General features: G+C 59.9%; 1 protein-coding gene across 3 annotated transcripts in view; it reads left to right on the top strand.

Moving 5' to 3' along the window:
- The window catches only part of LOC103675320 (exonuclease mut-7 homolog), a 53,746-nt gene that overhangs the window by 37,670 nt on the left and 3,006 nt on the right, over nucleotides 1-13,070 (top strand). For 2 of the 3 annotated variants that reach the window (XM_040632278.1, XM_040632277.1), the window contains exons 7-13: nucleotides 1,157-1,210; nucleotides 2,435-2,574; nucleotides 5,795-5,895; nucleotides 10,164-10,237; nucleotides 10,356-10,394; nucleotides 12,328-12,494; nucleotides 12,777-12,900. In XM_040632278.1, coding sequence (XP_040488212.1) covers nucleotides 1,157-1,210; nucleotides 2,435-2,574; nucleotides 5,795-5,895; nucleotides 10,164-10,237; nucleotides 10,356-10,394; nucleotides 12,328-12,494; nucleotides 12,777-12,900 — 699 coding nt within the window. Of the gene's footprint in view, nucleotides 1-1,156; nucleotides 1,211-2,201; nucleotides 2,361-2,434; nucleotides 2,575-5,794; nucleotides 5,896-10,163; nucleotides 10,238-10,355; nucleotides 10,395-12,327; nucleotides 12,495-12,776; nucleotides 12,901-13,070 lie in introns of those variants that run through there. The other variant, XM_040632280.1, reaches the window with a different exon arrangement.

Here is a 13,070-nt window from a genome sequence, read left to right as displayed (position 1 = left end):
CCCCCCCCCCCCCCCCCCCCCCCCCCCCCCCCCCCCGGCCCCGCGGGGCCTGGCGGCGGCCGGGCTCCTGGACCTCAGCCAGGCTGTGGAGGCGCCGGGTCAGCTCCGCGCAGGGAAAGGCCCCTGGCCCTGCACCCCCGCCCCGCACGATCCGGGGCCGGAGGCCGGAGCGAGCCTTTCCCAGGCCGCTATTTTGGTCCTTTGTGCGAGCTGCGTGGGGCGGGGCGCCCGGCTGCTCTGCCGGTTATTTTTGCTCATAATGGGAGCGCGATGTATGGAAATTATTAATAGTAGCCGGGCCTGCACTACGTGCGGGCACTCAGGGCCCCGGGCGCTCTCCATGCTGAGTTGGAGGAGGGCGGCAGGGGTCGGGGCTCTCAGCGGGGTGGCCACTTCCCCGTTCCTAGCACCGCTGCGCTCCCCGCCTCACCAGGACGAAGCTGGGTGCAGAGCGATTTTCTCTGTGGACCCCCCCCACACACACACACAGACCGCACCGCATCCTACTCCAGCCTCTCCCCCCTGGGGCCGGCCCACCCTTTTGGACAGACAGCTATGCACGCATGAGTCGTTTTGGGGTGCACGCAGAGTATCCCTTGTGTAAAGTGGTGCAGAGGCCCCTGCCCTTGAAGGCCACAGCCCCTCGAGCCCCCAGGGTGCACAGAGGCAGGGTCACCAGCCCTGGCCCCTGGCTGTGAGCACCATGCCTGGCCATGCTGGGCCCTTGCAAGTGGAGGACACACTCTGGGAGGTATGGGGCAGGGGAGAGCAGGTGTGGGGAAAGCACAGTGTGCCAGTGTCGGGGGGTAGGTGACAGAGCTTGTGCCTCTTGTCTGCCCCTCCCTCTTGGGTCCTCTGTCCACTCATCAGCAAGCCCTGACCAGAGCCACCTGGGCCCAGCACCCACCCTGATACCCCCTCCAGGCCACACCCCAGCCTGGCAAGGCCCACCTGGCCGGGTCATTCCCACCTGCCCCGCCTCCTGTGGGTCCTGGCTTATCTGCCGGGAGGCTTCTGGATTCCAGACCCTTGGACCTGAATAAGCCCTGTCCTGTGCCCACAGTGCCTGGGAGGTGTAGAAGGGTGGGAACCCCGCACCATGGCCCTGCCTGCTCCCACCAGGCCCGGTATGACCCACTCCGTTTGTGATTGGCAGGCCGCTATGCTGGGCTTGAAGCTGAGGCTGCAGCCAGAACTCAGTGTCGAAAAGGTAAGTGTCGTTCTCACAAGACTTGGGTAGAGCCTGGGTCTCCAGAAGCACGACTGGGGGCGTGGGGGTGGTTCTCCTACCACTGAGGCCTGGCCTCTGACCCTCGCAGGGTGGGGCTGGCTGGGGCTGCTGGAGAGCAGGGGTCACGTGTGACCACATGACCCTGCGAGGAGGGCCCAAGGGGGTGGGGCCCAGGACTTAGGTGTAACATGCTGGGGAGGCCATGGCCAGAGGGGCTGTCAGGAGTGGGGCTCCCCACGAGGACCACCCCTGAGGTTCCAACCTGGCAGACGGGTCGCTGTTCAGTCTGGGCTCCAGGAGAGGAAGGGAGGTGAGGAGGGGTCTACTGTTGGGACCACTGGGAGGGGGCTTTGTGGAGGCCTGGCTCTTGTGGTAGAAGTGGCCCGAGTGTCCCAAGGCCCAGTGCCACCACCAGGGGCTTCCTCAGAGCTCCCTGGCGGGCTTGGGCAGCTCGGGGCTCTTGTGGGCACCATGCGTAGGCACCACATGCGCGTGAGGAGGCATTTCCGGGCCATCGGGGCTGCTGCCCGTGGGTGGTCCCCCTCCTGCCTCCCACCACGGCTCAGTGGAGACCAGGGGACAGCTGATCTTCCCCAGGATTCCCCTTGCCTCTTGGGCCTCCAGTCCTTCATAATGGAGATGGGGATGACCACAGAGCCCCAGGACCAGGCCCGGGGAGCAGCGGGGCCTGCACGTGTTTGCGTGCATATGTGTGAGAGTGCAAGCACAGGGCGTAGGCTGGGGTGAGTGCACCGTGCCCTGGGAGCCAGCATGGGGTGAGTGCACCGTGCCCTGGGAGCCAGCATGGGGTGAGTGCACCGTGCCCTGGGAGCTGAGTGCACCGTGCCCTGGGAGCCTCATAATGGAGATGGGGATGACCACAGAGCCCCAGGACCAGGCCCGGGGAGCAGCGGGGCCTGCACGTGTTTGCGTGCATATGTGTGAGAGTGCAAGCACAGGGCGTAGCATGGGGTGAGTGCACCGTGCCCTGGGAGCCAGCATGGGGCTGTTTCACGGATGTACTCAGACACTTTGGGCCTCTGCACTCCCTGAGGGAGCCAGGTCACATGGATGGGCCTCTGGCCCTCTCAGGTCTGATGCTCTGGCTCCTCCCTCCTCTGGGTCGGAGGTGAGTCTGGGGTCTTCTGGGGGGGGGGGGCAGGCGCCTGCAAGGCTGTAACCTGAGGATGTGCCCCCTCGCAGATGAGCACCCCGCTGCTCCTTCAGGACAAGGTGACCCTCGTGGAGCGTTATGTAGCTGGCTTCCCGGACCTCCAGAGAAGACTGCTGGCCCTCCTGGATTCCTGGTGCCAGCCCGGCTTTGACATCAGAGCCGTGGCCAGGTAAGCCCCGTGGGGGCCCAGGTGGGGCAAAGGGCAGCAGGCACATGGGAGAGCCACCTCCGTGGCCCTCGCACATCGCAGCTGGGTCAGCCAGAGAGGGACCTGTTTCTGGAGCCCAGAGGCTGCACCTGGCAGGAACCAGATGAGAGACAGTTAGGTCTCTTAAATGAACAAAAATAACTCTCTGCGTGGCGTGAACAATTTGTTGCACGGTTCCGGAAGTCACGCTGCCTATCCGTTCACTCATCCCTTCATCCCGTCACCTAGTAAATCTCATCTGTGACACACGTGGAGCCCACGTGGGCTCGTTTAAGCCACGTACGTGTGTGATGTGCGGGTGTCGCCGAGTGTGGGCTGTGGGGAGGGCATCTGGTGTGACACGTAGCTGGGGGTGGCCACGGGGTAAAGCAGCAGCACGTGGAGGGCTCTGGAGGCTCCTCGAGCCTCCTGCCCATCTGCAGGCAGTGGTGGCTGGATCCCGGCGCCATGAGCTACCCAGCCCTGGGACCACCCCCAGGGGGGCAGACCTTGGGCTCTGGGGCAGACCTCCCTGGACCCACCTCTCCTGGAGCCAGGAGCAAGTCACTTCCACTTTCCGGCTCTATTTCCTCAGCCCTAAAATGGGACTAATTTTGCCTGTGCCACGGGGTTGTGTGACTGAACGTGCCCCGGAGCAGACAAAGCCCGCGTGGCTCCCAGCCAGGCACATCTGGTGTTGGCTGTTGTCACTGTTACTGTGTCCTTGGAAAGGGACACAGGACGGCACCTGACTGCCTCAGTTAGCATAGCATGGGGCTGTTGATCTTGGGGTCTGGGGTCCGAGCCCCAGGTTGGGTGTGGAGATTACTTAAAGTATTTCAAAAAATGAGAAGACAAGGGGAGCCTGGTGGCTCAGGTGGTTAAGCATCTGCCTTCGGCTCAGGTCATGATCCCAGGTCCTGGAATCCAGTCCTGTGTCAGGCTGCATGATCAGCAGGGAGTCGGCTCTCCCTCTGCCTGCTGCTCCCCCTGCTTGTGCGCTCGCTCTTTCTCTCTCTCTCTGATAAATAAATAAACAAACAAATAAATAAATAATTTTTTTTTAATGGGAAGACAAGGTTAGAGTGGAAGAAAATGTTTGTAAAAGACAGTGGCTTCCTTCATAATGGCTAAAATGGAAAAGTCTGGCATACCAAATGTTAGCGAGGACGTGGAGGACCTGGAACTCCCGTGCCCTGCTGGGGGGAGCTAACGCGGCACGGCCACTCAAGGAAGTTGTGCGGCGCTTCTGACCACAGTGACACATGTGCTAGGACTGCCTCAGCAAATCCACCATTGGAACAAACCCAGGAGACATGGGTGCATTGTCTGTGAAGAGACGAGTATGTTCACAGCAGCTTTGTTCCCAGTGGACGGATCCAGAGGTCTGTCCGCAGCCACAGCTGGTCCACACGTGTTACACACATAGCATGGGGGTGTCCCAGAGTCTGCATTGTGTGAGATGGTCCAGACCCAAGCGTCCAGACTCCATGATTCCATCTGTAGGAAGTTCACAAGCTGGCACCCGGTCTCCGCTGGTCAGAAGTGTGGCTAAGGGGGCAGGGGCAGCACGAGTGCTGCGCATCCCGTGTTGAGCTATGGGTGGCGGGTTCTCCGGTGCAAGTACACCTACGATCCCCACTCCTCACCGTGTCAGTCACACCTCGATAAACACTGGGTTTTGCAAAGTGCTGCTGAGAGAAACAGAAGCACGCATTATTGTTGCTCTGCTTTAAAACGCAGAGACATTTTAGGGGGATGAGCGAGGCAGTGGCAGCAGGCGAGTCTGGATGCTGGAGGCAGGTGGTTGGGCAGTGGTGCTTAGCAGGCTGGGAAGCTGAGCCCGTGGCCACCGGGAGCATGTGGGGTCCGGCACAGAGCCCGAGGAGGGCCCAGGAGCTGAGGCCCCAGACAGCTTGGCGGTCAGCCACACCCTGGGGACCCTGAGCCGTGGCGTCAGGGCACAGCTGAGGACAGATCCGAGGCTCTGTGCCAGAGTCGGGTAAGCTTTCAGAAGAACTCTTGTTAAGAAAAAATACAATGGCAAAGTGAAAAGCTCAGTAAAGTTTTGGAGGATAAATTTGAAGATGTCTTCCAAAGAGTACAAAACAGATAAATAATGAATATCGGAGAGAAAAGATTAAAAGAAAAATTAGAGATCCTGTCAAGAAGGCCCAACATCTGACTAACGGGAACCCCAGAAAGAAAGAAGAGAGGACAGCACTCATTCCTGAGGTGCCTGCGTCGGGCAGCAGGTCTGGGGGGCAGCCAGAGTGGGTGAGACCCACCCTGCAGACCCAGGGCAGAGCGGGGATCAGACGGGACTCTGGGACCGTCGCCTGCTGTGTGCTGAGGGAGGACTGTTTCAACCCCAAATTCTCAGCTCGGCCGAACCCTCACGGCCGCATGAGGCAGAGTACAAACCTCGGGCAGCCACCATCGCCGGCTACGTCTGCACATGTGCTGGGAGCAGCCGTCAGCCGGGGGCAGTGAGGAGGCCCGCTCACCTCCTCATTCTCTCAGGGTGAGGCCAGTCGGGTCCTCAGGTCTGGAAACTAAGGAGGCGGTAGAACCAGACAAGTACTAACCCTGAAGAGAAGGGGTGTGGTCTACACTGGCCGTGCGGGCCTGGTGGTGATAACGAAACACAGTGTGTCCTGACTCAGGTGGGAACTCGGATACCGTGTTCGGGGATGGGGGTGGGGGCAGAGCACCTTCCACGGCGAGATGTCCGTAGGGAACACCTGAAACTGAGCGACCAAGAGATCACGTACGAGTACATGTTGGAAACACGAGGACAAATACTGACATGACGGAATCGTGTGTGAGCGTGTGGAGTGTGCTGGGACACGGCGACATGCTGCCCTCTCTGTAGGCCTTGTACATTACCCGAGTTTTAAACTCTGTGTGACTTTGACGGAAATGAAAGTCTTAAATGTATTAATTTGGTTTTTTTAAAGATTTTATTTATTTGACAGAAAGAGAGGCAGCAAGAGAGGGAACACAAGCAGGGGGAGTGGGAGAGGAAGAAGCAGGCTCCGGTGGAGCAGGGAGCCCGATGCGGGGCTCGATCCCAGGACTCTGGGATCATGACCTGAGCCGAAGGCAGACGCTTAACGACTGAGCCACCCAGTCGCCCCTTAAATGTATTAATTTAAGAAGAGAGCAGCACCAGGCAGGAGACGTATCTCTCTCCCTGCAGACAGCACCCACAGGTGACCTGCTTGAGGCTGGAGAGGCTGAGTCCCAGAGTGCTAAGTCGGCAGGCCCTGAGCCTGGTGGAGCGGCAGGGCCTGGACCCAGGTGAGCAGGGCCCCCGCAACCTGGACACCCCCGGGGATGCCGGGGCTGACCAGGACCCACCAACCGCCCTTCCTGGGCACTGAGCAACGGACTGAGGTCGGCAAGCCCTTCTGCTCACCTGCAGTGACCCCTGGGAGTAGGGGCCGGTGCTGCTCCCTTCTCCCTTCCCGTGCCCCCTCCCCCTGCCTCTCATTTCACGTCTTTTGTTGAATGACAGCCGTTCGGATTTACACCTCCCTGATAATTAGTGATGTCTTGGACCATTTCATAACCTGCTGGCCATCTGGATGTTTTCTTTGGAAAATGTCTATTCAGTTTCTCTGCCCATTTTTAAATTAGGTTATTCGGGATTTTTTTTTCTATTGAGTTGTATGAGTTCCTTATATATTTTGAATATTCAATCCTTATCAGATATGTGGTTTGCAGGTGTTTTCTCTCACTCCATAGGTCACCTTTTCATTTTTGTTGTTTCTTTGTTGTGCAGAAACTAATTTGTGGTTTGAAAGAATGCCACTTGTTGATTTTTGCTTTTGTTACCTGCTTTCGGCTTTTTGTTCCTCTGTTTTTTGCCCTCCCTAGCCCACCAAACTAAATTTTAAGCCTTCTTTCTTCTTAAAATATTTCCCAAGTTTCAATGTATATTATTCAATATATATTATTTCTATTATCATGCAGCTCATGATATTTTCTAATTTCTATTTTAAGTTTTTCTTTACTCGTGGGCTAATTAGAAATGTATTTCTTAATTTCCAAGGTATGTGACATTTTGGGGGGTTTTTTGTTTTTGTTTTTGTTTTTGTTTTGGTGTGAGCTCAATCTCATTGTGGTCAGAGACCATGCATTGTGTGATGTCAGTCCTTCGGGTTGAAGTGTGTTAGGAAGAAATCTACCTTCTTGTCCCTGAAAGCAATCTCTTTTTTTCCGTTTGGCTATTTTTAGGGTAATCTCTTTGTCTTTGATGTTGTGTGGTCTCACTGTGAGGAGACTAGTTATAGATTTCTTTGTGTTTATCTTGCTTGGTATTTGTTGGGCTTTTTGAATCTGTTGATTGCTGTCTTCTGTCAGTTCTGGAAAATTCTTAAGTCATGGCCTCCTCACACATCGCCTCTCCTGCTTTCCTCCCCTGTTCTCTGGGCCCTGAGTGTGTTGATCTTCTCCCCTACCTTCCAACGTCGTCTTCGTCCTGTGTTCAGGTGGCTCCTGCTCTTTCCCACTTCACTGAAGCCTGTCGGCGTCCGTGTCCAACAAACTGCAAAACACGCCCATCATTTACGTTTTGATTGTTGTGTCTTCGGCCCTCAGAGCTGTAATGTGGTTCTTTTCCAGATCTGCTGTCTCACTTTGTGCGGCTTCTTGATGCTTGAACGTGTTTCTGATTCTGTCTTCTTTCTCTGAATGTCTTGCCCACTGTTGTCTTACGGTCTGTGCCCACATTTCAGCACCAGCTCTGGTCAGCATCTGTGTCTCTGTCACTTGGAGGCGTAATTGTCATCAGGTTTGTTCCGCCACCCTTGAGAAATGACGCAGATTCTCAGGCCCTTGGATGAAGGTGTCTGCCCCAGAAAGGAGGCCAATATCTGGGGCTCTTGCAGAGATAGAAGCACATCACCAAGAGGCTTCAATTCATGATTTTTTTTAAAAGATTTTATTTATTTATTCGACAGAGAGAGAGACAGCCAGCAAGAGAGGGAACACAAGCAGGGGGAGTGGGAGAGGAAGAAGCAGGCTCCCAGCGGAGGAGCCCGATGTGGGGCTCGATCCCACAACGCCGGGATCATGCCCTGAGCTGAAGGCAGATGCTTAACCCTTGTGCCACCCAGGCGCCCCTCAATTCATGATTTTAAACAGCCCGTCTGGTGGCACTAGGTGCATCGTTGGGAAAAGCAAGAAAGTACGCAGACGCCTGCAGGCTGGTGTGCAGGTCAGACAGGGTCAGCGAGGAGCAAGGAGCTGCTGGCTGTGCTGACGGTGGCCGGGGTCTCCACCCGAAGGGTATGGGCCAGGTCTAAGAGGACCGGCCCGCTGGTGGGACCCCCGAGGCCCCGGGGAAGCAGCTGTAGGAAGGGCCGCCTCAGCTGCAGAGGAAACCAAGAGTGGAGTTTGAGGTGCAGAAGCTCCAAGGAGGGTCCCAGCAGCAAAGACGTCTGGGGGTGCCAGGGTCCGAGGGACTGGGAGGTCTGGAGTGTAGGTCCCCTGCCCCTGCATTTGGAGAACTAGAGCACTGTGTCGACACCATGGGGACCCGCGTGGGGACCCCCATTCCTGGCACAGGGCCTCTGAGGCCATCTGCATGCCAGCTGTGGGTGCTGAGTGGGGGAGCCCTGCTGGCATCACCCAGTGGGAACATGGGGTGGGCACGCAGTTCAGGCTGCCTGCAGGTGAGGCTCCCCGGGGCTCTCAGCACAGAATCACTCCCCGAGTCAGTGGTGGCTGCTGTGAGGCTCCCCCCACCCGGGACTCAGGACCGTGAAGAGCAGAGTGGGGGAAGGTGGGTGTGAGGCCCACAAAGCCAGGGGTGGTGGGCAGGCCGCGAGGAGGGTGGTCTGAGGATGCGGGCTGTGGATGGGGCCGTCTTTCCTTCCAGCAGCCCTGCCGTGCCATTCGTTGACCCCCAGGGTCCCTACTTCAGGGTCAGGTCATGGCTGTGGAGGGCCCAGGGCTTGGGGCCAGAGGAGTCTTTGGGGGTGCTGGGCCAACCTTCACCCAGCACCCCCCAGTTCAGGGTATGTCCCCCTTGAGGGTCCACCCCACCCCACAGGTCTCAGCTGAGTGTCACCAGGGGCAGTTCTGGTGTCCAGACACCCCAGAACAATGGGGACATCCCCCCAGCTGTGTGCAAAGTCTGCCGGGCTGTTGGACAAGGGGGGGGGGGCAGGTGCTTTCTCAGGGCAAATAGCCCCTTAGCCCTGCTTGGGAGCGGGGAGGACGGCCACCCACCTCAGCCTCCCGTTCGGCATGCCCATGTGCTGCCAGGCCCCAGCTGCAGCTTCCCTGGCTGGTGTAGGGGTCTGTCCTAGCCGGGAGGCCTCGGGGTCACAGAACTGTCCCTCTGCTCCCCTGCAGCCTCACCTTGCATCCACCACAGCTGGGGGCCTCCACGTGGCCTGACCGCAGGTCCTCCACGGGCCGACGTTAGACCAGAAGGAGGGCCGGGGAGTTCCGCTTGCCTCTCCAGCCTGAGCGCCCCGCAAGCCTGGGTCCCGGGTGGAGCCCCCCAAGCGCCGCAGAGTCTGCGGGATGCTGTTTGGGCTGTGTTTGCATTTGTGGCATTTCCGGTGTTGAGCGTGTGTCGAGTGGCTGAGCCTGCTTTTCCTGTGCCTTTTCCGTTGAGGGTTTGCCCTCGGGTCTGACCAGCCAGTCAGGCTGCCGCTGAGCTCCATCTGTGGGGGCGATACCATATCCTCGAGACTTTTGGACAAAGTATCCCACTGGCAAAGTGATGCTTCAAAGCTAGAAATGTCGGGAAGCTGGTTTCTGTCTGCAGATCTGGGTGTGACCTGCTGTGACAAGAACACGTTGGCCTGGCCGCTTTGTGCCCTGGCCTGGGAGGGCCCGAAGCCCCTTCCTCCCCGAGTAGTCCCTCACTCGGCCCTCCCTCCCTCAGGCTTTGTCCGCCTCGCCCTGCAGTGTTGTCCCAGATTCCTGAGCGGCCTCAGGAGTTCCCAGGCAGGAAGGAGGAGGAAGAGTGCCCCAGAGTCGCTGGCCAGCCTCTGGGCAGCACTGACCTCCGCTGTGGGAGGACAGTGACCCTGCAGCGAGGGCGCTCCCCGGTGCTGGATGCGGTGCTCACGGAGCAGCCGCACTTGCGGGGAGTGCAGGGACCTGGCCAGGTCCTTAGAAGACCAGGCCCCTAACTGTCCTGTGGCCAGCATCCCATCTGCACTGCCAGGCTTCAAGGACCGCTGGCCCCAGGAGGGAGGAGCAGCAGCCAGATGGCTGGACGGGTGGACAGCTGGGTGCCCTTCCTGGGAGTGCAGCCCGCGAGTGAGCATCAGTCTGTGACCATGGGAGCAGGGTGGACTCTTCCTGAAGGATCCGCATGCCAGTGGGAGAAGGACAGGAAGCAAATACACCATCCGCAGGGTCCTGCCTGGAGAGAATGTGGAATGGCACCGGGAGGGACGGGGCTGCTGTCCCTTGTCCCCAGTGCTGAGGGAGGGGCTCCGGGAGACCCCAAAAGAGGCTCGAGGCTGGGAGGGCAGGACACCCACGGGGGGAGGGTGGGGTGGAGCCCCTGCCCCGCTCTGAGCTCTGGTGTCTTTCCACAGCGCTGTGTCCCAACGCTGTCACTCAGCAGCGCCTGGCTGCCCTGCGCTACCTGTACTGTAAGCGGTTCGTAGAGGTGCGTGTGCCCCGGTTGGAGCCCCGAGCCTGGGCCTGGGGGGTGCTCCCGGTGAGGCTCTCTCTCCAGCTGCTAGAGTTGTCGCTAGAAAAGGTCCCCTTGGTGCTCACTTTTGCAGAGAAGCATGTCTCAGGAGAACTGGACTGACCATGTGCAGGTGAGTCTGGAGGGCCCTGTGTGGTGTGGGTGTTCCCTGGAGACCTGGGTGAGGACTAGGCCCCAAGAGAGTGCGTGCTCACATGTGGACGAGGCACGAGGCGCGTAGCTCACGTGTCTGTGCAGGCCCAGACAGCTTTCACGTTGGCCCCCAAGCTGGGTCAGCTCCGCTGGTGTCCCTGGCAGGTTGTCCCTACACCTGAGCAGATGGTGTAGAGAAAGGGCTTCTCCCCTCCTGGCAGAGCTGCCCCCCCTTGATGAGGAACCAGACACGGGGCCTCAGGTCTGCCCACCCCTCTCAGAAGGCATGAGAGCCAGATGACGAGGGTAGGCTTTGTGTGAGGCCCCCCCAGGTGAGGCAGGGCCAGAGCGACTAGAGGTCCTGGACCCTCCTTCAGCCCGTAGTGCATGGAGCCCCCAGGCGATGGAGGAGGTGAGGTTTGCTGGAGGTCCCACAGTGTTCACCAAGGGAATATTGTAGATCATCTTTGGGCACTGTCCTTGCCCATGGCTCTGTGTCCCCTGAGGCCTGGTGGGGGGTGCGCCCAGACCTCTAGAAGGAGGCAGCTGCCTCTCGGTGTGATAGAGGGGCATAGAAGGGGTGAAACTGCAAGGCCACTCCTGGGCCCTGGGGCTGCAGACCCCACCAGGATGGCAGCCTGGACAGGACCATCTAGTAGCTTCTGTCCCTCAGGCCTGAGCTGGAGGTGTGCCTCATTGTGGGCACACAGCTGTCCCCAGCCCTGGGTGAAGCAGTCTTGGAACAGTGGGGGTGTGTGGGGTCCCAGGTGCAGCACGCATGGAGGTGTGGGCCAGTTCGTGGAGTGGGGGGCCCTTCCCTCCCTGATGAGTAGTCTGACATCTGGTGTCCGGAGTGGCATCCAGCGGGGGGCAGCGCTGAGCCACCCCTGGAGGGATGGGTGTGTGGGGTGGGTGGTGAGTCACTGGAGAGGAACGTGGACCCCCGGGGAAGGCCCGGAAGGCTGGTCCCCCCTGGGTGCCAAGGCCGAGGCAGCCGGAAGGGCAGCGGACATCCTGAAGAATGTGGAGGGGCTTCCACATATTGTCGTCCACGTGGGAACCGCGGCCTGCGGGAAGCGGATGGCCTGAGGCTACTGGGGGGACAGAGTCATCTGGGAGGGGCCCTGCCTGTCAGCCAGCAGGGGCTCCTCGGAGCGCACAGAGGCCTCAGGGGCAAGAGGCTCAGACTCCTGGAGGGCGGGGTCCTATCCCCCCCCCCAAGTTACAGCAACCTGTGACCTTATGGGCTCAAGGACTCAGCCACGATGGAAACCCTCCTTTGGGACCCTGGTGGTGCAGGTGGCCGGGCCTTGCCCTGGGTGTCCTGAGGCTGAGCTGACTCAGGTGGGACACCTATGGGTCGCATGGGTCCCTCTGCTCCTGTGCTGGGCATGGTGTGGGAGAGACAGCCTCGTGAGACCCCACGTTCATTGCCTCTCCGAGGGCTGCTCGCCTGTGTCCACTCTCTGAACTGTGGATTCAGGAGTGTCCCACGGCCCCACCTTCCCCTGAGAACGTTGGCCAGCCCACAGGCGGGGGTGAGGAGATCCGAGGGGCAGACCCGGACAGCCCAACGGTCAGGAGCAGGCCCTACCACACCAGAGTGGAGAAGGAGCGGAGCCAGGCAACATTCTAGAAGGGCAAGGCTGGTCTCGGGTCTGGGGGCAGGACTGGTAGGGAGCCAGGGCTTGGAGACGGGAGATGGGGGCAGGGCCGTCAGGCTGGGCTTGTGGACACAGGACAGCGGCCCTTCAACCCGGGAGATTCTGTGGCCTTCCTCCAGGGAACAGCTTCCTGCTCTGGGGTTTGTGAGGTCTGCTGGGGGGAGTCGCGGGCCTGGGGGCTGCCAGGACTGTCCGCGACCCCTCAGGGCAGTCAGGCAGCACAGCCCATCCCATCCTGTGTGCCCACAGGGCCTGGTGGGACAGGACGAGTGGCTACGGGAGGAGCTGCTGCGGCTGCTGGCCTCTTCTGACAACGAGGCCATGGCTGCCCGATGCGCCCTGGACCTCTCGCTGCCCGAGGAGCGGCTGCCAGCCGCGGTGGCCGCAGAGCTCCGCCAGCTCAAACTCCAGGAGCGGTGAGCACCCCCAGGCTCGGGAGGCTGGTGAGGGGAACAGGCTCTTGCCCCCCCCCCGCCCCCGTCCTTGGGAAGTGGCCCCATGAGTCACATATGTCAGCAGTTTGGGCAAAGTGGAGTGAGCAGCAAGGACCCTGCAGACACCAGCCCACCAAGCACTCTCAGAGCTCCCCTGCCTCTCTGAGGTCTGCTCTGGGCCTGGCCAGGTTGGAAAGTGTTGGGCTGAGGTAGGTCACCAGGGACCCAGGGTGGCGGGGGGTGCCACAGCTCCACTCCTTCCAGGACGCCTGAGATGCCTTTCGAAGACCGGAGGGTTGATTACTACCAGCTGCCCATCGCCAGGGAGGATATCCACTTCCTGGCCTCCTGGGAGGACCTGGCCAGGCACGAGGAGGAGCTTCTGCGGGTGGGTGGCTGGCTCTGGGGGCTCTGTCCACACCAGGACCCACCAGGCTTGACTCTCCATCCCATCCCACCCCAGACACCCCCGCAGAGCAAGGCACCCATACCAGCCCATTCTGAAGACTCCGGGCCTAAAGCACAAGCATCGGGCACCTGCCCACAGGCATTTGGCGC

This window comes from Ursus maritimus, unplaced genomic scaffold, assembly GCF_017311325.1.
Source record: "Ursus maritimus isolate PB19 unplaced genomic scaffold, ASM1731132v1 scaffold_17, whole genome shotgun sequence".
Taxonomy (NCBI): Eukaryota; Metazoa; Chordata; class Mammalia; order Carnivora; family Ursidae; genus Ursus; species Ursus maritimus.
This window is presented reverse-complemented; position numbering and strand designations above follow the sequence as displayed.